We start from the raw sequence: 25,146 nt of genomic DNA, 5'->3' as shown, positions 1-25,146 counted from the left end.
ATATGAAATATAACGACTCTGAATTAACGTCGCGCCCGTAACATCACAACACGTGTCTCAGAGCGAAGCTTTTTTTTTTGCCTGGGGGGGGGGGGGGTGTTCCCCCCTTGACGGTGGCAGCTGTCCCTGTGCGGAACAGGGTGAACACTGTTACTGACCAACCTCGTTACAATGCAGGGACACACACACGCGTCGTGTTACCTGTGTATGCATTGCCTGTGTTCATTATTTAGCGGCTCGTTGTTCTGTAGGTGTCCTGCTGTTAGCGACCGAATTCGGTGTGAGGCTTTCCAGTGCCTCGACATTGGCTCATTCATCTAACGTTGGACTTTGCACACTCATCAAGGTGGCCTGCTGTATGATGCGCATATCCGGAACTTACAGGCAAAGGATGGAAGTGCATTATTAAGAGGCTCGCTCTCCTCGAGTGCTGAATTATTATTTAATTCTATGATTTATTGCAGTGATACCTCGGGGCGATTTCACGACGCATGTGTTTTTTTACATATTTGCTGACAATATGATTTACGCGTTTGATATTCCCTTCACTCTCATAGCATAGAATTGTTTCCGCTTTGAAGATCTGCCTTGAAAAAAATAAAGAGGAAAGTAGAAAATTGTTTTGCCGAGAGAAAAAGAACACCTCAATATTTTGATCAGCTGACCCTTTTATGCAAATTATGTTTTCATGCGTGTACACGTACACACTAAGTGCAGATACACGCATAAGCGTATATACTACTAATGATATTATTATTGTTTTACCAGGTAAGGTCCGCTGAGGTATATAGTTATTTTCAGAAGTGATCTGGCCACAAATGATAGCTCAACGAAGTGGCTTATTACGTGGAAGAGTATAGCAGCCAAATAATCTAAACGCACGTTTCTAAACTCTATGTTTCTATAGAAAGAGCTCCCAGGGTGCACTGATTTGCACCCATGCTTGTCTACTCGGCTGGTATATTACAATGTGGTGCAATGTTTATTATATTACAATGTCTAGCACATTGCACTACGAACCCGGCGACCCGAGTTACATTTTTCAAACAACAACACGAAATGTGTCAAACGTGTCGAAAATCACTCGGCCTTTGACCGTTGGACCGACATCTGCAACGAGTGAAAATCTGAACCACGTTTACCAAACCCTCGCCGACCAACGCCAGAGAGTGGCATATCTGTCAACCCAAACGGTTTACCCCGTATTCTTGTACAGGGATATTGAGTTTTCAGGGTCATATGGCCTACAGCCGTTTCAGCACGGGCAAAAAAAAAATCTTTGTCTAGATGTTTGTGTTTCTCTCTTGTGATGGGACTTTGTGGGATGAACTTTGAGACTTACAAGGGCACGGGGTGACCAATAAGGTCTGAATTGGTCTGTGATGAGGTTGAGAGAGGCACTAACAGGTATGGAGCCCTCATCCAGCAGTGAATTGTCAAATGGGCCACTAGGAAGTTCACCGGACGTGCCATGGCTCGCCGACGACTCGACTCTTGCAAGCCGTGCGTTTTGCACCCCACGGGCCGCCCCCCCCTCCTCTCCGCCGCGCCACCGCCATCGTCGCTGGCTCGCTCGCCTCCAAACTCGGTCGCGTCACGACGCTCGCGCACCTTTCAGCGCGTTCTCAAAAGCCCGGTCGGACCGGTCAACCGTGCGCGAAGTTCTTTATTTTTAATTCCAACCTCCACCAAACCCCCCCCTCCTCCCTCCCTCCCCCTCCGAGCCCTGCGGCGGCTCCACTCATCACGCTAGAAGCGCGCCGCAGTGGAAAAGTGACGTCTGCGCGCGCGGCACAAAGGGGCCCTGATGGAAAGGCGCGCGGCGGCACGGCGAGGCTGCAGATGATTGCGCGCGCGTTAGGAGCGCGGACAAACTGGAGGAGCCACGTTCTAATGACGTCAGTCCCCCCCTGGTTCCCATGGCAACGGCGGTTGCCGTGACAACGTCCTCTTTAGGTGGTGATGATACGGTTGCCTGGCGACCGCTGACACAATGCGTGTTTCGCACTTTGCACGAAGTGAAACAGAATTCGGCGTTATTCCCCAAAGTCTGCGCAGAACGGCCGCAACTTGAAATGCGTTTTTATGCTTTTCATTGTGTGCAGGGCAGCCGATTTAAATTGTTATTTCCTACATTGTTTGGCGCATTCAAAAAAAAATTTCCTTTTCGGCCGATTTCATTTTTTAATGCCGGTGCCTTTAAAAGGGCCATCATTTCGAATTCGATTTGAGACCAAAAGTTTAGCATTGCAGGTGTGCATTTTAAAAAATACGCATTTTATATGAAACAAAAAAATCCAAAATCTCACAGACTGCCAAATGTTACCATCCCATTCGACATCATTCCCACCTTGTTTAGCGGTTAAAATTAAGCACCGCCTAAAAAACTTTGCATTTCACAGCGCAACGCAATGGGCTCTCGTGTGTGCGTATTTCAATTTGCAACTCTATCCCTGGCATCCACATGTGTTCTTGGCCGGGTGATCTTTGCCGGCTTGAAGCTGGGCCAGCTTTCCTTGGCGGCGGGGGGGGGGGGGTTCCCGAGTTCAAATCCCGACTCTCAGTGTCGGTAACAAACAGAGTTCAGATCCCCTGGTCCCTTTGCTTTGAGGTCTGGGCAAGGCCTTCTACGTAAAAAAGAAAAACACATGTCGCGGCGGGCGTATTGTTGCGTTGCTGGCGCCGCTCCGCTTTGTAAAACGGTTAAAACGAAACAAACGAGGGAGCTCGCAAAATCGCCAATTTGGGTTGCGTAAAAATGCCACGGCGTTTTTACATGAAAAGGAAATTCGACTTTAATGCTGCTTTTGATTTTTGGAAAGAGAGTCGTCGTGCCTGGCGCGAGAGTGAGGGAGGGAGGGAGAGAGGGTGGCCATCCGCTAAAGGCTCGAGTCTTTTTACGACTGCTACTACTTTTTTTTCATTTCACCAGGTAAGGCCCCCTGAGCTACGTAGGTCTTTTTCAGAAGCGACCTGGCCACACATGATAGTTCAACAAAGTGGCTTATCATGTGTAAATGTATACTCTATTAACGCACGTTGATTCTAAATGTGGAGGGAAAAACCGGAGGACCCGGACAAAAATCCACGCGACCACGGGGAGAGAGAGAGAGACATGCAAACTCCAACTCTCCAGTCGGAGTCAGGGTCGAGATCGAACCCACAACCTCATGCACGCCAGGCGAGGCAGTTAATGTCTCTCCACGGCGGCGAGATTGCCGCTCTCCTCTCTCTCCGCTGCACCGCTGCAAACGCGCCAACGAGAACTCTTCACCCCGGCTCACCAAGGTGCACATGGCAGACGGGGGTACGTTGTCTGTAGAGATGTTGCAACTGCGACGGGGTGACGCGAGGCCAGGGCGCTATAAACGTTTCACCTTTTGTGCCGTTACAGCGTTCAGAGCGACCGCACGCGTTCGCGCTGCCCCTGCTGGCTTGCCCGTGCGCGTTTGTGCGCGCGCATAGCGACTTCTGCGCATTTGTTAATGCTTTATAATTTAATGAGTTTTGTGGTGATTGATTTTAATTCACGTCTGTTTTAAGACATTTACATTCACTTGCTACAAAGGCGCAATTCAGAACATTCGATAAAAATTCGCTGCGTAATCGCGAACACGTTTCAAAACTAAATGCTCTCTGCGCTCACGTCACATCTTATGGAATAAGATAATTAATGACGTATGAATTGCGTTTGATACATACACGTAAGGTGTGAATGAATCGATGCATGCATGAATTAAAAATGGCTTAGCTTCAGAGATCAGAAGAGATCGGGCACACTCAGGGTGAATTAGAATTAGTCTTTTTTGTTTTATCAAGGTCATTTATGAACTGTATGGAGCGGTGATGCAACGATTAGCATGCTGCCCAGTGAACCTGGTAACCGGAGTTTGATTTCGGACTGTAATTAACATTGGTGGCAAGCGTTATCGGATCCTTGTCGCCTTGACCAACCCGCGCTGACCAGCAAGGTGAAGCAGGGTCACGTGGCTCCCCATGGTCCGCACGGTGTGGGTGTCATGTGACCCCCACGACCCTCACAGGCGGCGTGGGGGTCATGTAACCCTGCCTGAGCGCGTGGGGAGGTCTTTGTAAAGTGTAGCGGGTCAACGAGGCCTGTGGATGGCACACACACGTTCGCATCAAGATGAGAATGGAATTACAAAGCGCCGAAGCGTGCGTGCGTGCACGTGTAATAACTGCCCCGTAGAGGCTCCAATTGTGGAGGCATTTAGCAGGACGATGTCAAAAAACCGGCGTCTCTCTCCGATGTGTTTCCATGTTGTTTCGTGCGATGTCCAATGGTTCGCCCCAGGTGCTGGAGGCTTCTTCGGCAACTCAAGTAGATCGCTCACGTTTAATTCGGTTTCTTCAACAAGCTCCCGGGCACGCGGCGTGAAAAAGTTGGGGCATCTTTCCAGCCGATCAACAATCGGTGGCCAACCCACGTGTATACAACGTCGGGGAGTTTTACAGCGCGACCGCAAAAAAACAACTCTTCACAGACATTGCTCATCCTTCCACCCCACCCTTCCCCGCTTCTCTCGGCAGACTACCTGTCGAGCCACGGGCGACTGAGCGAGCGCGAGGCGCGACGGAAGTTCTCGCAGATCTTGGCGGCCGTGGGGTTCTGCCACCAGCACGGCGTGGTGCACCGCGACCTCAAAGCCGAGAATCTGCTTCTGGACTCCAACATGAACGTCAAACTTGCCGGTAAGAGAGCTCGCATGGGGGCTCGCGTCCGTTGTCGGGTTTATTTTTTCTTTACCGGTGCCCCGTCGGTCATAAAAAATATGTTATACCAGGTAAGGCCCCACTGAACTATTTCGTTGTTTTTTTAGAAGTGACCTGACTATCACAAATGGGAGCTCAACGACGTGTATTTTCATCGCGTGGAAATTTATAGCAGCTAAATAACTATAAACGCTGTGATTCTAAATGTGGAGGAAAAAATCGGGAGGACCTGGAGAAAAATCCACGGGACCACAGGGAGAATTTGCAAACTCCAAATATCAGGGTCGGGATCGAACCCACGAATCTCCTGCGTACCAGGAGAGGAAGTTAACATCTCGCCACCGCGGCAAGTAAAGCCGCCACGCTCTCAACTGCAACGACTTGTGTAAGCGGTGGAAATGGCACATTCCTACGGCAAAGCACAGTCGGATTGCTGCAACTTGTTGACTTTTTCAGTGATGCAACTCGCAAGGAGGGGGGTGCCCATTACAGAGTAGAGATGATGACGTTAATTGTGATGATTGCAATGATAAATATCGTGATGATGTATCTTGATGATACAGATAATGGTGTTGATGACGGTTATTAGCGATGAGGGTTATAATGGTGATCGGGGTGATGATGATGTGATTGTGATTATGCACTCAGCAAAATTCTGGCTGAGATTTCAACTAGCGCCCTTGAATTTCATGGGCCCACGACTACCTCTCCAACTGAGCTGCAATGAACACGCTCGCATAATCTAAGCACATCGATGCATACCCCGTACTCGAGACAGAACCACGTGTTATGTACACACACAATATATCACAATAGCATACGACAGTATTCCATCCGCTGCTTTATTTATCATATATTTTGACAATTTTTCCCCGAACTTTCGCAGACTCTCCGTTGGAGCACATTAAGACCCATGTCCGAATGCCCGTAAATATTTATGCGTTGACACGCGTCCAGTATTTTACGGAACCTTCCGAGTTTCCATTGCGTCCGCGCGCGCGCTGGGCTAACAGCGGCGGCGGGAGGGGTTATAATTACCGCGCGGGTGTCGTGTGCAGTAGACACGGCACGTATTCGATGGCAATTGAGAAGTTGATTGCGAATGAATGAGAGGGGTTTGTAAACGAACAGAGCAGGTGGTAACTGCGTTGCTAGGGGACACATCGGGTAACCTGGCCGTGGCTATATCTTTTTATCCAGATTGTAATCCTATCGCCGAGACCAATGCGTAGCATGGTACATTGACCTTTAACCGTCAGCAGTTTGTTTCTCTCCTTCCAAAACATTGGAAGAACACTGTGTTAGAGGGAGCTTGGGGGGGGAGGGGGAGTGGTGGGTAACAGCATGAAAATGTTTAACTTAAGTACGTTCCGTTCGTACGTACGGTGCGAAAGAAGTTCAACATACAGCACTTTGTTTTCGTCAACGCGGCGGTGCTGCTGCTACGTTGGCGGTGGCGCAGGGGAAAATAAAACCTCAACGGCGCATTCATCGACAACACTATGACCTAAATAAAATATAGATACTCATCGCTATGCAGGACCATTGGGCGAAACATCGTTTTGTTTATTGTATGTATTTTTTAAAAGCATGAGTTTTTGTTGTTTAACAAATCGATTGAGACATTTCTTTCCCCCGTAAAGGTTAACATCAGCCGCGTTGCAAATTTGTCTCAAGCACCATTTGAACAAAAAAAACGAACACGTTAAATGGCCGTTGTTGTTTTCTGCATTGCTCGTTCTCTCTCTCTTGGCGGAGGTAACGCACGCGCATTACGTTGATGTATTACGTTCAGATGGAAGTGTGGAGGAGTGCGCCCGGGGGGGGGGGGGGGTATGGGAGGATACAAAGCTGGTGCACCATCAGCGCGATCATTCCACGCCGGCCAAACCGAGTGGCGCCTCCAACTAGCGCGGTTGGCTACGTAGGGTGCAAAAGAAGTTCAGCGCACGTACAATTGTCGTGGTTCGAGAACTCTCCAGCCACGTCTGGCCCATTCGCAGCATTGCCTCAACCACTAAACTCTGCGACCTTTGCCACTGCCCTAGAATGATCCCTTAACCCCCAAGCCTGACTCATTTATTCATTGGAACCGTACCCCGCAGGCGCATCGCGTCGGCCGCGTGTTTCTCCATTATTAACGACTTTTACTTTGTGTCTTTCCGCGAAGGCGATTAGTTATGGAAATGCTTGGCTCCTGCCACGGTAATGTGGAATGTCTCGCCGCTGGCTCGGTGCTATGAGGGTCAAATGAGCAGCAACCCTTTTACCACCCGGACGGTCGTTCACGCTTTCCACCTTTTTTCCTCGAGCGTTTTACCTCTGCAAACAAAACGCAACGGTTATAGGAAAGGCGCTTGCTCCTCCCTCCCCCATTCGTGGTCAATCCTGGGCTGTCTTCCTCACCTGACCCCGACTCGCCAACATCGGCTGTGTTTTTGCATACTGAGTAAATGTGGTGGTGGTGGTGGGGAGCGGTAGTGTAGCGGTTAGTGCGCTGCGCTACGAACCCAGCTTCCCGGGTTCGATTCCCGCTCACTGCCAACACCAGTGACGATTGTCGGAACCGGGCCTCCCCTAGGTCGACTCAGCCTCAATTGATTGCCTGGTGCGGTGTGTAAAAATCATCGCCACCGGGAAGACAAAGGCGGTCGGAGCGTGGTGCTGGCCGGCCACCAACCCCTTCGTGGCACCGTGCCGGCCTTCACGGGTGCTCGCTAACAGCACTTTCCCCAACAGCCTCCGGGAGGGAGACTTTACTGGGTTTCTTTGTCTGCGATGAGGTCAAGTTTTGGGGTTGGACTCATAGAAGCCACGTGGGTACAGCCGAGTTCAGTCGGCGGTCATACGAACGGCCGGGTAGGAGGAGGGGGGTGCAAGTCTTCGCTCACATGTTGTTGTTGTTTAGCTGCACGGCATTGAGTAAGCGGGTTATACAGCGGCTGGGGCGAGGAGGACAAGGAGGATTTCTCGAATTGCCTCCTTTTGTGACGCCGTTAAAGCGGCTCGCGGTGCCCCTTTCTGATTCCCACTTTCGTTGCGCCGCTCGGTGTGCGTACGTCCGCACGCGTGCACGTTGAACTTCATTTGCCCCCCCGTACGTAGCCAACCTTTGCTCATGGGATGTGTATGAGAGCCAGGGTATGGTCGTTCCCCTAGACAGGGTGTTTCCACTTAATGTGTTATTAAAGTCAGGTTTTATTTCAAACAGAGGGGTGGGGTCACATGACATCTGGACCACCACCCTGCGCAAGCATCTTGTAAACAACAACAACGGCTCATGTGGTTTCGTGTGTGACGTGCATTGGAGGGCAGGTGATTATAAGTACGTGGATGCACGTGGAACTTCTTTCGCGCCGTACGTAGCCAATTTGACACGGCCCCGCCAATGTGACGGATTGTCACAATTTGAGGTTTGTGATTCGAGTCGAGAATCGATTTTTTTGTATTGTATTGTTGCACACGTGGTTTACGACCTTGTTTGTATTAAATTTCGATTTAAAGCTTTCGTGACTGCAGGGATTCATCTTCTTGGTTCTTTCGGTAAAGTCACGTAGAAGGGAAATAATAAAAGAATAAAAATAAAACATAATAATTAAAAACAAAACAGCAAAATAATTTTTTTATGTTTTATTTTTATTATTTTATTATTTCCCTTCTACGTGACTTTACCGAAAGAACCAAGAAGACTCGTTTGTATTGTTTCCCACGTGGTTCACGATCTCGTTTGTGCGCTCGTTGGCCCACCTCGTTAGTTTATTTATTTGACATCATTTACTGCTCGTCTTGCCGAGTCAGGCAGCCAGCCACCTCGTCAGCAGCGTGGAGGTCTAGTCCCCAGTTCTCGATGTTATTATTACGACGAAGACTAATAACAATGATTATTTATGAATTGTCTAACGGAGCACTGCAGTGTTTCATTCACAGCCTTTGCGCGTCATGCAAAAGCCGTCAGCAGTTGCTGAACAACTGCATTGTGGTTCCCTTGTGGTGGGTTACCATCAATATACACGTGACCTACTGACAGCAGCAGTGATACCAGGGATGGATAACTGTGGAACGGATTTCCCCTTAGTCGGGCCTCTACAAATGTTTTTAGTTTTTTTTTCTTCCTGTAAACCTCCTGCTGTAGTGACGTTGGTGCGTGATTTGCATACGTTTAGCAAAAACAATCGTAAATAATGGATTGTCACTCGCCCATTCTGCATGTCGAGAGGAAAACTCAATCTTACAGTCGGCAAATCGATGCCTGATCGATGTCATTGCATGTGCGCGGTACGGCATCGCTTTTATGTTTTCCTGAGTAAGCTCAGCTAACCGTATTAACAAAAACGCCAGATCGTGATTTATTTGAAGGCTTTCAAACAATAGGTGGGGATTGAAACGTGAATGAAAGAATTCGAACAAAGCCCAAAGTGGGCCACTGAAAGATGCAATGGTTGTGTTGTGTTTACGACTAAAGTCGTTCTTGTGTGTTTTGTAACGTTACGTAAACGTTGGTTAGTACTCTCTCCAATCGAGAATTTACATCTAACTCTGCATGAGATTACAATATGTGTGTATATATACACACACGCACTGTGCTGTTGTAGTGTTTATCTTTGTAACCTCATACTCAAACAGAACCGTTGCCATAGATCAAACAGAATGTTCGTTTAATGTTACATTATTCCCCGGATTATGAGATGCTTCTGGAGGAAATGAAGACGTGCCTGGTGTCAACGGAGTTTTTAAAAGTTATATCATTCTGGTCAACATCAACGTCAAATCTGGTCACGCGCACACACACACGCGCGCGTGCAGGATTTTAAGACGCGCCCTTAGTTGGAAGAGCTGTGAATGTACAAAGATAAAGATCCACCGTGTAGCCTTCACAGACTGTTGGGGCAAGTGCTGTTAGCGAGGCCCTACGAATACCGGCACAGCACACGGGAGGGTGGGTTGCCAGCAGAGGTGGGACAAAGTCATTGTTATGCAAGTCCAAGTCGAGTCTGAAGTCATCACATTCATGACTCGAGTCTGACTCGAGTCCAAGTCACATGACTCGAGTCCACACCTCAGAGGTGGGACAAAGTCATTGTTATGCAAGTCCAAGTCGAGTCTGAAGTCATCAAATTCATGACTCGAGTCTGACTCGAGTCCAAGTCACATGACTCGAGTCCACACCTCTGGTTGCCAGCACCACGCCCGACCGCATTTGTCTCCCCTAGTAGCGATATTTACTTTTGAGGCTGAGTCGACCTAGTGGTGGCCCATAACCGGTTCGGACAATCGTCGCTGGGTTCGTAGTGCAGCTGCGCTAACCGCTACACCACCACCCCTCCCCTCCCACACGTCCATCGCAACAAAGCAAGCTGTACAGCAAGAGTATGGGACCAGCAGGCACGGAGCGTTCCGCGTGATGGGAGCGCAAAGGGGCTTTTTTTTGTCCGTGTTTGGGACACTACTGGGCACTTGCTTGTTTCGGTGGTGTGGGTTGACCTGGGGGTCGTCGTGGGCTGTTGTTGAAATCTCTGTGGGCCCCTTCTCGCCTCGCCGTCGCCGCCGCCACTTATTTATTGCATTGTCCCGTGACTTTGTCCATTTGTTGGCGACACGTGCTTCTCAACAACAACAGCAACAGCGACAAAAAACGCCCGCAACAGAAACGCGTCTTTGCCACTTCCATGTAAAACGTTCCCAATCGCAGCTTGGCACGCGTCCGATAAGTCTGGCCGAGCGAAAAAAAAAGCGCACGCACGCACGCAAGACAAGGATCTGTCTCTCCGTTGAGACTTTCACACCGCTGTGGCCAAACGCTGCTTAGCGAGCACCTATTATGTGTGGGCCAGTGTGTGCGGCACACGTGGAGATGGGCGATTCGTGCGGTTAGGGCACAATGCACCTTTGCCTGGGGCTTGCCACCTTTGGCTTTCTCGTTGCTGGTCGCTCGACGCCAGACCGGGGTTACTCATTTAAGAGCAATTGGCCGGGAGTCGAACTCGGGCTGCTTAGTGTATCGAACTTGCTTGTCTATTCACATAGCGCGCACAAAGGTTAAGAAAACCACGGGGTAGCCTACGTAGATTGTCAGGGCCAGTGCTTTTTTGCAAGCACCTGTCAAGGCCAAACCACGCCAGGTACTGCACTGAACTCATTCAAGGCTGAGTATACCTAGGGGAGGGCCCGGGAGCAGTTCAGATATTCGCCACTGATGTTGGCATCATTGAGCGGCACGCGCATCGTGGGTCCGCGCAGTGAGCGGCAGCCCCCCCTCCCCCCAAACAGGTTGGACTTCATTACATTTTCAAAACTTGCCAGGATGTATTAAGTTCACGTTTTATTATGAGCGCGCGTGCTCGTAGCAGCAGCAGTAGCAGCGTGAAAAACAACAAATGGGTGTTGAGCCGGCACCGTTCTGCACCCACCCGAAAGGGCCTTTATTTTGAAATGCCACGAGCCTCTCGCTTCAAGGCGCGAGAGATTTAGCGATTGACGTCAATTGGATGATTAGCATGCGGGACATGACTGGGCAGGGGGTTGGAGGGGGGTTGGAGGGGGGTTGGGAGGGGGGGGCAGTTGCTCTGAGCAATTGAAATGTGACCCCCCCCCCCACACACACACCCCCCCATACGCTACGCACACGTGGTGGTGTGTGTGGGGGGGTCTGGTTGTGCTCTCGTGGCAAAATAGAATGGGGGGGGGGGGGGTGGTGGGGTAGGGGGGACAACGGGTCGCGGGAGAATGAGTTGGCGGAGTATGAGTTAGTGGAGAATGAGTTCGGTTTTTTTTCCTTCAAATTAAATCAACTCCCCTCCCCACACAAGCTTCGGAAATGTGTCTTTTGTTTTTTTTAACCGGGATGGCAAAAACTCGATAAAGAAAAAGAGAGACCCCGTGGTACAACAAGATCAAGATTTCATTCCGCAAGAGTCACGTGGGGGGGGGGGGGGGGGGAGGGGTCACCGTCATGACATAGACAAAGATCCCCCGTGTAGCCTGAACAGACTGTTGGGGCAAGTGCTGTCAGCGAGCACCTATGAAGGCCGGAACGGCACACGAGGGGGTGGGTGGCCAGCACCACGCCCGACCGCCTTTGTCTCCCCAGTGGCAATGTTTACACATCGCACCAGGGTACTAATTTGAGGCTGAGTCGATCTGGGGAGGCCCAGGACCGGTTCATATAATTGTCACTGATCTTGGACGGTGAATCGAACTCGGGTGCCCGGATCCGTAGCGCAGCGCAACGCTAACCGCTCAACCGTGTAGAGACGGTCCATAGAGACGCATCGGAGGTGCGTGGGGATTTCGAAGGTACGCGTAGCTTTTTGCGTATCAAGTTTCATTTCACGCAGCTCAGGTGAGCGCACTGAGAGACGAGGGGGTGGGATGCGAGGGTGTCTCGTTTCTCAGGAGTGAGCCGGGTCGCCCCAAGAAATGTGACGGCGGCGAAGGCGAAATGAAATCAAGGAGACACCCGACGAAGAGAATGGAAATCGAGGCTGAAAAAAAAACCGCCTTGCTTATGAGATCCGAAATATTTGCGCCCGCGTTTTAAAAAAAAAAAACGATTTAAGTAATAGGTCAGCCGTCCTGAAACGTTGCGCAATTGAAGCGAGATGCATTTCTCACCCGTTTGAAGTTCAATATAAATTCATCTTCCTCTCCACACACCCCTTATTTTCTTGGTGTCTCTGTGTGCCTGGGAGCGGTGGTGTAGCAGTTAGCGCGCTGCACTACGAACCCGGTGTCCCGAGTTGGATTCCCGCTCACGGCCAACACCAGTGACGATTATCTGAACATGTCCTAGGCCTCCCCTAGGTCGCATCAGCCTTAAATGAGTACCTGGTGCGGTGTGTAAACATTGCCACTGGGGAGACAAAGGCGGAAGGACGTGGTGCTGGCCACCCTCGTGCGCCGTGCCGGCCTTCATAGGTGCTCGCTAACAGCACTTGCCCCAACATTCTGTTAAATCTATACGGGGGGATCTTTGTTTTTGGGTGGAAGGTTTACGTACACGCTCGCCTTATTAGCCGCATATTCAAAGGCCCAATCTATTATTAATGGAGGCCAGGCGATGATGTTAAAATACATAAATTTCCACTGGGTGGTGGGGGGTGATGTGTCTATTCAGCAAATGCGATCTGATGTTGCTGGAATCAACAGTGGCTCTCCAATGCCAAAGTACATTTGGCTTGGGAGCCGGGACATACGTCGTTTGGGTGTGTGCGTCGCCGCACGTACAATGCAGCTTGCTGCTCACTCGGCAAATATTTAAGCAGGCTTTTAAAATAAAATAAAAAAACACGGCCCTGGAAGATACCGCTAAATCAGATGTGTAATTCACAAAATTGCGGATTGGCCACACCGGGTGTTATCGACCTGCCTTGTCGGTTTCTTTGCGAAGTCTCTTCAGTTTTGGTGGTTGCGAGATGGGGGCCGACGGCAGACTCACGCTGGCCGGATGAGCACGAAAAATATCACGGACGCACACACGCTCGGTTTGGCAGAACGGGATGGCAGAGTGGATGCCGTGTTTGTCGAGCGATGCAAGTGCAGTCACACGCAGCACGTGGTGGCTGGTGCCACGCGCTGTCAATGACACGCTATCTGAGCTGGAATTAAAAAAAAGTAAATTATGAAATGCACCCCTAAATCAACAAATATACAAACACACGCCAGATAAGCTGATTAAGCAAAGAGTTGGTTTAGATGGCACCTGATAAGTAATTCATCCAGTTTTTTTCTTCTTGGTTCTTTCGGTAAAGTCACGTAGAAGGGAAATAATAAAATAATAAAAATAAAACATAATAAAATAATTCTCACCACGTTTCGGCCACAACGCAAGCAGCCGTCCTCAGGTGAAGACCAGGTCTGTCGGGGAGACAGCGTCTGGTCTTCACCTGAGGACGGCTGCTTGCGTTGTGGCTGAAACGTCGTGAGAATTATTTTATTATGTTTTATCTGTATTATTTTATTATTTCCATTCTACGTGACTTTACCGAAAGAACCAAGAAGATGAATCCCTGCAGTCACGAAAGCTTTAAATCGAAATTCATCCAGTTTTGTGCAGTACATTCGATATGCATGTTCCTATATGCATGTTCCTATGCGCTAATTGAGCATAAAAGTCACGCGTGTGTTCACATTAGCTAACGTATTCCACAGTCAACCAAGACATCGACGTCACGCCTGGATCTCGTTCGAACAAACGTCATGCTGCGTCCTGCACATCCTGCACAGTAAAGTTACACTAAATACACGCGGGGTGATCTTGTACGTATTGTACGTTGACCTTCTCTCGCGCCGTATGCAGCCAACCGTGATAATCGGTGGTGCTCGTATAGAAAAAGTTTTCCTCCGATCCTATAGCTCTTAGGGGCCGTCGATAAATGACGTCACGCACCTGGGGGGGGGTGTCAGACATTTGTGACGATGTGTGACGAGGGGGGGGGGGGTTGAGAAATGTGACGTCACATCAAAATACGCAACTTTAAATAAATTTAGACAAGACGTTCTACTTAATTAAATAGACTTTTTAATAAATGTTTCCTCCTACAACATTAGAGTGCAACGGCACATTAAATACGCACTACAATGACAATAGTTTAAAGCGATTTGAAGCATGTTTATTTTTTGTAGGGGGGGGCAGAGCTTTGTGTCGTCATATTTGAGGGGGGGGGTCTGACTTTTTGTGACGCCGTGTGACGATGGGGGGGGGGGGGGGGGGGTGGTCAAAAATCGTCCAAAATCTCGTGACGTCATTTATGGACGACCCCTTAATCCGCCTCGCCACTAGCAGCCAGCAAAGCCCCCCTTTGCCACGTGAGTGTTGCTGAAGATCACTTTGCTCTTACACCAAAGTGAGCTCCGGTTGGGGTTTGTTCACCTGGTGGGCGGGCGGGCGGGCGGGGAACGAATCCCAGCTGGTGCTCAGCTCCGATTGGGAAACGTTTTTTACTTGGAAGATGCAAAAAAATGCATTTCTGTTTTAAAAAAGACGCGAGGTCGCCCCGGCCAGAGATGTGGAACCTGGCACAGACATAGGGACACGTTGATAATAATTCAAGACATCTTCCCCAGCTCCCAATAGCCCCGTTGTTAACCGAAAGGACAGGTGCACTCTGCCATTAAAGACGAGATTTCCATCGGACGTGGAAAAAATGTGACCGGCTGTGCGAGAGGTTAAACCCTCGACTGGCTTGTGACCTCCCTGTCACCCACACCCCCTCTGCTGCATTTTCCGACGGTGCGGTTGTGGAGGAGCCGGTATCCACGCCGCCGCAGCAGCAGCCTCTACCGCGGCCGTACAGTGACGTTATTTACAGTAAAGTGACGGCGTTAGTGGGAGTCCATCAGGCGCTTACGTCTGTCTGCCAGTTGAAGGTCGGGTCTGGAACAAAAATTCTGCTAAAAAAACTTTTTTTTTCTCTCCCGGTTATAGACCCGGCGACGCGCATCCCAGGAGACCGCTCGTCACGACTTGTTGCCCGACCTCGGTGTTGGGAGGTTTTTTTTGCTGGTCTCGTGGTCTGGGAATGGGCAGGTAGCTTACGGTAGAGTAACGTATTCTTAGGTTTTTTTTTCGGTAAAGTCACGTGGGTAAAAAAATAAAATTAATAAAAGTAAAATAAAAATAAAATGAAAATCACGACGTTTCGGAGGCAACACAAGCTTCCGTCTTCAGGTGGATCCGTCACAGCACGATAGCTGTATCAAGTAAAATAAAAAATAAAAATCACGACGTTTCGGAGGCAACACAAGCCTCCGTCTTCAGGTGGAACCGTCACAGCACGATAGCTGTATCAAGTATCTCATAGCTGTATCAAGTGAGGTACTTGATACAGCTATCGTGCTGTGACGGGTTCCACCTGAAGACGGAAGCTTGTGTTGCATCCGAAACGTCGTGATTTTTATATAATTTTTTATTTTACTTTTATTAATTTTAATTTTTTACCTACGTGACTTTACCGAAAAAACCTAAGAATATGAATCCTTGCAGTCACGAAAGCTTCAAATCTAGAAAGGTAGAGTGACGGTCCGCTGGTGTCCAGGGCGCCGCGGTGGCGAGATGTTAACCAGCTCGCCTGGTATGCTGGGGTTCCATGGGGTTTCGATCCCCACCCTTGACGCCTGCTGCTGTATATTTGGAGTATTTGCGGTGTCTCTCTCCCCGTGGTCACGTGGATTTTTCTCCAGTTTTACCCTCCACATTTAGGATCAACATCACGCGTTTTTGGCTGCGATACATTTTCACTTGATAAGCCACTTCGTTGAGCTATCATTTGTGGCAAGGTCACTTCCGAAAAAGAGGTATACAATATAGCTTCGTGAACCTTACATGGTAAAATATAAAGTTTAGTTTAGTGTTAGTCAAATAATTAAATGTCTTATTCCCCAAAACCTAATTGCGAGAGGCACACAAGTGAATCCAGATAACTCGTGAAATATCATCGTCCAAACGTGGGCTTTGCTTGAGAGTGGGCAGCTTAAGTGGATGAAAAAAAGTAAATCCTCTGCGGAGAGACTGCACAAACTATAAGAAGTGCCTTCCAATGAAGCTCGCACGACTATGCGGGCTATCAACTTTTCTCCAGAATAAAGCCTCATTTGCGAGAGCACATTGGGCACGCTCATCGGCACTTTCGCTTGGTGCATATTATCACGTTGCTATATTTTGTTCTTCATATTTTTTTAGTGAGAGGTACAATTTGACGAATAACGCCCCTTCGCTTCCTGCTCGTAGCACCTTGCAGTATGTTGAACGCGAGCGGTACGTGGCGCTGACCGGTGGGATTTTGAAACGTCCATCGGCCAAATGGCGACACGAAAAATCTCGCTTAAAGGCCCCCTCGTCGCAGGCCAAAAGCCACTTTGCGCAACACCGCTTGGGGGACACATCGATGCCGCCCCCGTCACCAGCCTCCCGCGACGGTCGTGTGCTCTCTCTCGCGTGCACGTGCGTCTGAGATAAATGTCTGCGCGGAGTCAAGAGGCCACGGCGTAGAGCGGCAGAACGACGGCACGACTGGCAGGCGTAAATAAAAGCGTGCGTGCAAGTATACGTATGCATCTACGTATGTTGAACTTCTTTCGCACCGTACATAGCGGAGCTGTGGGGGAAGGACAGCAAACTGAACACGAAAAGCCCTTTTTGTGTTGAGTAGCTAGAAACCCTCCAGTGCAACAGATGTTGCCAACAGGTTTTACTTTGGACATAGTTTTTATTTGAATGCTTTTACACGTGACTTTCACGCAATTGTACGTAGTTCATTGGCAGCCTTCAGAGCGATGCTTAATCGCGTGCATTAAATCGTACCTTTCACCCTCAAATTCAGTCTCTCGGGTTCACGCTCCACGGACGTTTGAACAAAATAAATCCTACAAAATAAATCCTACAAAATAAATCCTATAAAATAAATCCTACAAAATAAATCCTACAAAATAAATCCTACGAAATAAATCCTACAAAATAAATCCTACAAAATAAATCCTACGAAATAAATCCTACAAAATAAATCCTACTAAATAAATCCTACAAAATAAATCCTACGAAATAAATCCTACAAAATAAATCCTACAAAATAAACCCTACAAAATAAATCCTACAAAATAAATCCTACAAAATAAATCCTACAAAATAAACCCTACAAAATAAATCCTACAAAATATCCTACGAAATAAATCCTACAACAGCCAGAGTGAATTCCACGAGCATGGGAAAGCTCGCCCAGTGGCAAACGTCGCATTTTGCTATCGTGGCACCGTCGTCTCTGAAGGTCGAGTTGTATTTTATTCGCCGCTTGGCAAATTACTTTGATATGAAATGAGCGTTTTGGCAAGAGCGTCAGTTGTGGGAAAATGTACAGCATTCATCATGGTTCCTTGCTCCAGGGGACTTCCTCTTAAACTTTATAATGTTGAGTCTTTTCCCTCTCCCCGGCTCTTATCGCATTAATGAAGGTAGCGGAAAATGTTGCTTGCAAAAAAAAAACCCATTGTTGTGGAATTAGCCTGGGAACAGGCAGTGCGTTTTTTTTTGGGGGGGGGGGGGTAGGAAAATAAATATACAAACAAGGACAAAGACCCCCATGTAGCCTTAGAAGAATTTTGGGGCAAGTGCTGTTTACGAGTAGCGCCTATGAAGGCCGGCACGGCACACGAGGGGGTGGGTGGCCAGCACCACACCCAGCTGCCTTGGCGATATTTACACACCGCACCAGGTACTCATTTGAGGTTCAGTCGACCTAAGGGAGGCCCAGGACCGGTTCAGATAATCGTCACTGGTGTTGGCCGTGAAGCGGGAATGGAACCCGTGCGGCCGGGTTCGTAACGCAGCGCTCTCTAACCACTGCGCCACCGCTCCCCACTGTGCCACCACACACGCACACGCGCACACATGGCTGTTAAATGTCGTGACAGCGAACAGGAAGTGACTGGGATCTGTGACATCATCTCCTTTTCCGTTGTTACCCCGTGGCAGTCGGTCAAGGACCCACATTTTTTTGTTGTTGTTGTGGTGGGTTTGTTTATTGTTGTTTTAGAATATGGTGTTCGGAGAAGGACTTGCAAACAAACGGGTTTCCAGTCTGTCCAACCCTGGCCCGGACTGTGCGTGGAAAGAGCCGATTCAAATCTATCCGGCACAAATACCAAATTATGTTCATCCATTTGATTAACGGTCCCGAATGGTGCCATGTTTCCATAGGTCCCAGTGGGATTGCTATTATTGCCACTTCAGCAATAATGCGCCTCCACCCCACCTCTCCACCCCTACACACGTCAGTGAACTGCAGGACCACAACACATCGTTAATTTTTCCATTGTTCCCTCGCAAAAATAAAATTTGTTGGGATTTTTTCTCTTATTCAAACGTCGCTGTTTTTAACCCTTTTAAATGTAGCTAGCGTGATGAGACGTGGTTAGTTTTTTTTTGTTGCATGTTAAACAAACGCATGTTGAACAATCCTCGTTTGGCGATGTTTGCACCTCCCAAGTGTGGCAGACGTCTTGAGATTATTCCGCCGTTTGGGTAACCCATTTGAAAACCAATTAATTTGTAATGTTTGCATTGATATCAATTATTTTCTATTTCTGTCTTGGCTGTGAGCGTTCCAAATCCCAAATCTACTAATCTCATTTTCTCCCTCTCATTTTCTCCCGTCTCCCTCTTCTGCTTCCGTCTAGATCGTTCTATCGTCTAGCTTGTCCAATATTGAATTAATTCACAGGAATTAAAATAATATTGTTCGACACTCCCATGGTTAAACTATTCAACTAGAACTATCAACAATTGTTTTTTACCAAGCCCACTGAGCTATACAGCTCTTTTTTTAGAAGCGACATGATCACGAATCATAGCCCAACGAAGTGGCTTATCGTGTGGAAATTTATAGCAGCTAATTGGTCTAAACGCATGTTTCTAAACAGGCGTTTAGAGTACTTGAGTGACGCGGTGGAGAGGCTGTCGGATCGTGTATTTGTGTGATGCACCCATCCACAGAGCACTAAGTTCCTGCGAAGTGGAAGTACGGCAAGTAGGTTCTAGATTTAAAGCTTTCGTGACTGCAAGGATTCATACTCTGAGGTTTTTTCGGTAAAGTCACGTAGGTAAAAATAAATAATAAAAATAATAGAAATAAAAATAAATAATTGAAATAATATTATTTTAAATAATTGTATTTCTATTATTTTTATTTGTATTATTTATTTTTACCTACGTGACTTTACCGAAAAAACCTAAGAGTAGCAAGTAGTTTGTTGACCTATTTTGTCTTCAGTTCATATGTTTTTTTTTTAACGAGTGAGTTTTCCCCAAACACTCCCAGTTTCCTGTTACACACAAAAATGCATTTGCCAATCGTCCCAAGTTGGAACCGCCTGAATAGAAAATCGTCTCGGAATTCGTGAAGCTTTTCTGGCTAAGTGCGAATATATTCATGCAAACCACCTGGAATGCATCAGATCTCATCAGATCTCGGAAGCTAAGCAGGCTTTGAGTCTGGATAAGTGCTTTAATGAGGGATTACGTGCATAACAGGATATTACTATAAGTCACCGGGTCACTTTGTGGGCAACATTGGGCTTTGCAGAAATATCACTTGATGTTACTTTACTTCTGCTCGCTCGCGTCTGTGCTTGAGCCGCTGACACCAACCCCCGTTGACGAGCACGGTGAAGTACGGTCAAATAACCTCCGCAACCCGTGCAGAGTTGGGAGGTGCCCCCCCTCCCCCCTCCATCCAGCTTTGGATTTACAAAGGACTGTACACATTGCACATCGACTAGTGTTACGAATTCTAGATTTGAAGCTTTCGTGACTGCAAGGATTCATATTCTTGGGTTTTTTCGGTAAAGCCACGTAGGTAAAAAATTAAAATTTAAATTAATAAAAGTAAAATAGAAATAAAATAAAAATCACGACGTTTCGGAGGCAACACAAGCCTCCGTCTTCAGGTGGAACCGTCACAGCACGATAGCTGTATCAAGTAAGAGAAATTCCTCAACCGGTATATATACAAGGACTGTTTTCTTGGAATTTCTCTCACTTGATACAGCTATCGTGCTGTGACGGTTCCACCTGAAGACGGAGGCTTGTGTTGCCTCCGAAACGTCGTGATTTTTATTTTATTTTTATTTTACTTTTATAAAAAAAAAAATTTTTACCTACGTGACTTTACCGAAAAAACCCAAGAATAGTGTTACGAACACTCAACACATGATGCCCGCGCTCCGAATTGTTGCCAACTACCGCTTCGTTTTTCCCCCCCTCACCCCCCTCCCTCCCCATGACCCCACGATGACCTCCCACGGCGCAGACTTTGGATTTGGGAATTTCTTCCGGCGGGGCGAGGCGCTGACGACGTGGTGCGGCAGCCCGCCGTACGCTGCCCCCGAGGTGTTCGAGGGGCTGGAGTACGAGGGGCCGCAGCTGGACGTCTGGGTGAGTGGTGGTGGCAGCAGCGGCGGCGGCGGCGGGGGGCTCGTAGCGGTTGGCGGGGGGCGAGCCGTAGCGGTTGCCGGGGTCAAATGGGCCCTCGAGCAACTGCGCGGCCCTGTCGCCGACACTTTTTGAGGGCCACGTGTGAATATGGCTCGCGAAAGAAAAAGCTACGCACGCACGTCCGGTGCAGATCGCTGGTGTGAAAGAAGTTCTACATATACACAACAAGCTTGCAGAGATGCACGTATGTATGTTGAACTTCTTTCACACTGTACGTGGGCAATCGTGCTAATCGGAGCTAACCGTTCTCGTCGGAGATACCGCAGCTTCAAATCGCTAAAGCCAAAATATTGTAATAAGGAAGATCCCAATTCTGTTCGGAATGTGTTCCCGATTTTTCGGATTGTTTCAAATAATCGATCATCTTTATTTTGTACGTTACAATTTTTGACAGTTTTCTTTTGGATTGATCCAAAAGCACGATGCCACTTGCACGATGCCACTTCCATGCTTTTCCCACCGAAAGTGCTGCCATGGGGCATCGGATGACGTCGCTATTGTTAGACCCAAAGAAATCCAAATATTCTCTAAAATCCAAAACCCATCCCGAGTGTGCACTCTGTGTGTATGATGCACAATAAACGATTGCGTGCGTGCCGGTGGTGGTGTGTGTGTGCGTGCGTGTGTTACATGCCGGTGGGGGTGTGTGCGTTGCGTGTGCTCGCTAACAGCACTTGCCCCTACAGTCTGTTAAGGCTATATACGGGGGATCTTTGTCTTTGATGCGTGCGTGTGTCCCACAGTCCCTCGGAGTCGTGCTGTACGTGCTGGTGTGTGGAGCCCTCCCGTTTGACGGTCCGACGCTGCCCATCCTCAAGCAGAGGGTACTGGAGGGGCGATTTCGCATTCCCTACTTCATGTCTGAAGGTGAATCCCCCCCCCCTCCTCCATCGTCATTCGAGTAACACGATGCCTTCCCACCCAGCGGCATCGCCACCAGACACGCGGAGAATTGTCTACGGCCTCGCAAATATAGCGATGACCTTTTTTGAAGAACCGGCCCATTGCGTAACGAAGCATGGAGAAGATGCACACTTACAATTACACCGAGAGATGAAAATAGGAGCACGTGGATTCCTGAACGTATTCGAGTCCAAGTGTAATAAAGGTCGTTGAGGCGACTTCTGGAATCCGTCTTTAATTCAACTTGTTTTACAGCTTTCCTTCATGCTGCTGACAGGCAGCGTGAGAGGGACAGATAGAGAGAGACGCGCCGCCACGTGGCAACCCGGAGCCCCGCTCCCGTGTGGCCCCCTTCCTCTGTTCGTTCCCGTTCTGACCACGTGTCGTTCGTCTCCACCCCTATTTAATACCCGGGTCACGTGGTACGTTTCCACCAATCCTGGTTAGCCTCCATGGAATATTCCAGGCTCCCTCGTAAGCTCCCGGGACCACGCCCCTGACTCATCTCCCCATTGGCTGTGACCAAGGCCAGCAGAACCAATCCTTACAGCTGTCACCTTTCCATTACATCAGGGCCACGCCCCTAGGCTTCCCCCCATTGGCTATAGACCAGGACCAGCAGAGCCAATCATCATGACGAGTTGTGATATGTCAGTGAGCCGGATATATCCTCACATTACACAAGTAAACAAAAAAAAATATTTGACCAAGTAAGGCCCATTGAGTTATATAGAGCTTTTTCAGTAGTGACCTGACCACGAATGATAGCTCAACCAAGTGGCTTATACTCTTTGGTTGTTTCGGTAAAGTCACGTAGGTAAAAATATTAAATAAAAGAAATCACTTGTGATTTAATATAGTAGTTTTTTTCATTTATTCTTTAATTTTATATTTTTACCGACGTGATTTTACCCTAAAAACCAAAGAGTATGAATCATTGCAGTCACAAAAACTTCAAATCTAGAAGTGGCTTATCAAGTGGAAACCTATAGCAGACAAATACTTTAAACGCGTGATGTTGAATGTGGAGGGAAATACCGGAGGCCCCAGAGAAAAATCCGCGCTACACAGGGAGAACATGAATGCTCAACATATACACCAGGCGTCAGGGTCGGGATCGAATCCACAACCTCCTGTATACCAGGCGAGTTGGTTAACATCTCCTAGCCACCACGGCGCCCGTCCAGCAGTAGATGATAGATGATTGAGAGCACAGTGAGACTAAGGAGTATATTTTCATATCATCATCACGATCCATGGGCAGCTAGGCCTGTAGGTGTCCACTGCCACATTTCGTCATTCGTTTCCACTTTCCTGACCGTCTTGTAGTGCCAATTTGCTCACTGGCCACATCTTTCTGGCACCAATCTCTGACGTCGTCAGCGAGCCACTCGCTGCTAGGTCCTCCTCTCTTCTCGGGTTCCTTCCATTATTACGAACAACACGCTTTCACACGCACACACGTGACATTGACGGGGCACGTTTTGTGAGCGAGAGTCGGTGCGGACCAGCACTGCGTCCAGCTGCCGCTGAGTCCACAGCGCCGATCCCGCTCACGACAAACACCTGCTCAGATCAGCGCTCTTCCCAGGCAGTTCGTACGGCTAAATGGGAGGGGGGCGAGGTTGCGGCGGGGTGGTGGAGGTCGTCTTTCGTTCCCCCCCCCCACCCCGCACGTTTCACATACACGCCGTTGTGTAAATACGCGTGACGGCATCAGTCTTCTGCAGGATTTGAACGCCCCAGTAGAGACCGCCCGATGAGGTCCCAGAAGTCGCCGTCAATGTGTTTCTGCTTCGGTGATTACACGGAGCGGGTTTTAAACGTCGCCGAGAGACACACCGCGCATCGCTCGGTGGGGGGGCGGAGGAGGGGGGTGGGGGCCCGTGGACGCAGAAACGCACGGTGGTCTCGGACGTCACTGACGGGCCGGGCAAATCCCGAACGTAGAATCTGAGTTTTATCCCACCAGAGATGGCAGCGCGTTTTGCCCGGCGAAACTACCGAAGAGCTGGTTTTACGCTCTGATAAACAACTCTGCTTTGAGCTGTAAATTTTCTCCTGCTACTTAAAAAGAGCGCAATTTTTACGGAGTAGTAACAAAAAACAAAAACTCAAGCTTGATCGAGTGACCATTGTCTGCCGCCGAAATGGAGACGTTTGGTGCGTGCCGTTGAATTCTGCGCGCAGGAATGTCTGTCCCCGTCGGAGGCACCGCCCCGCTGCTCGGAGCACGACTGCTTCTCCGGTCCGTCGTTTTGATTTAACGCGAAAGGCCGCGACGGGGGTGACGTCGCGTCCTTCGTTACAAACCTCGCGTCCCCCCTTTGTAACTTGCAGAATCCAGCTTTTCTCGTCACCCGCGGCCCCACTCCGCTAATGTACGCGACGTTAAGGCGGGCAGGAGTCGGCGTTTGCGTGAAATAATTTCTGTTCATTTTTGTTCGAGCCAAGAGTGCCCATCCCCGCTCACGCTGCCGCAGCTGCTCGTTGAGCGATGGAGTCGCATTCTTTGCACAGCTCGTTTCTCCTCTGCGCTTGTACTTAGTTCGCTTAGAAAGCGTTGCTGTTTGTTTTTACCATCTCGGAGTTAGAGGGCTAAAATGAAACGACGGCAGTGCGTCATCGATGCTCGCTCACTCAGATATTTTGATGGAGGAATCGAGGGAATGTCATGGTTGCATAAGCCAGATTTAGACTTCTCATATCGGAATCAGAATGTGTATTTCTAGTGGAGGAATCCGATTAGCTATAAAGCTCTTTTTCACAGATATCCAGTAGGGGCGGGTAAGAACGGTACAACATCAAACAACACAAAAACACGATCGGAGTGGTAAGTATAGGAAAGGTAAACAAATCACTTGAAAAATATATAAAAATAAAACTAAGCTATTTTCATTTTACCAGGTAAGGCCCACCGAGCTGTGAGCTTCTTTTTCAGAAGCGACATGGCCACAAACGATACCGCAGCGAAGTGGCCCATCAAGTAGAAACGCATAGCAGCATAACAATCTGAAGCGATCTGAACGCACGTTTCTAGATATATGACAGCATTCAAACACAGCCGTGTGCACGAGCAGAAGGAGATGCGATGCGACGCGTGACACCGAGCAAACGGCGATTCCGACCGCGCTGATTGTCTGCGTTGACGTGAGGTTCTCAATTTAGTTGTTTCCGGCCGAGCGTGGCGCCGCCACGGGCTCCGTAGCTCGCATGGAGAATCTGGATCCTCACAGCGCTAGACCCCGACAGGCACGGGGGGGGGGGGGGTGCGGGAGGGACCGGGGTGGTGGTCGGGGGGGCGGCAAGAGGCCACGTGAGCCAAGGCAAAACGTGTCGCCGCGATAATCATATTCATCTCTTTGGGTGAAATTAAATTAATAAAATGAAAAGACGCGAAAACGAACGGCGGTGATGACGCATTAACACCTACTCGACGACAACGGTGGCAGCGCTTGGAAACAATGGTATAAATTAATTCCTTTTCCCCCTCTCCCTCCCTCCTGACCTCAGTTTGTAAAGCTGAG

General features: G+C 48.8%; 1 protein-coding gene across 2 annotated transcripts in view; it reads left to right on the top strand.

Moving 5' to 3' along the window:
- The window catches only part of LOC133342070 (serine/threonine-protein kinase SIK2-like), an 84,831-nt gene that overhangs the window by 34,701 nt on the left and 24,984 nt on the right, over window positions 1–25,146 (top strand). For both annotated transcript variants that reach the window (XM_061550987.1, XM_061550985.1), the window contains exons 4-6: window positions 4,552–4,713; window positions 20,532–20,656; window positions 21,460–21,583. In XM_061550987.1, coding sequence (XP_061406971.1) covers window positions 4,552–4,713; window positions 20,532–20,656; window positions 21,460–21,583 — 411 coding nt within the window. The remainder of the gene's footprint in view (window positions 1–4,551; window positions 4,714–20,531; window positions 20,657–21,459; window positions 21,584–25,146) is intronic.

Source organism: Lethenteron reissneri, chromosome 13, assembly GCF_015708825.2.
Source record: "Lethenteron reissneri isolate LAM-NWPU_2019-01 chromosome 13, ASM1570882v1, whole genome shotgun sequence".
Lineage (NCBI taxonomy): Eukaryota > Metazoa > Chordata > Hyperoartia > Petromyzontiformes > Petromyzontidae > Lethenteron > Lethenteron reissneri.
The sequence above is the reverse complement of the archived record's forward strand: the minus strand, read 5'-3'. Positions and strand labels throughout refer to the sequence as shown.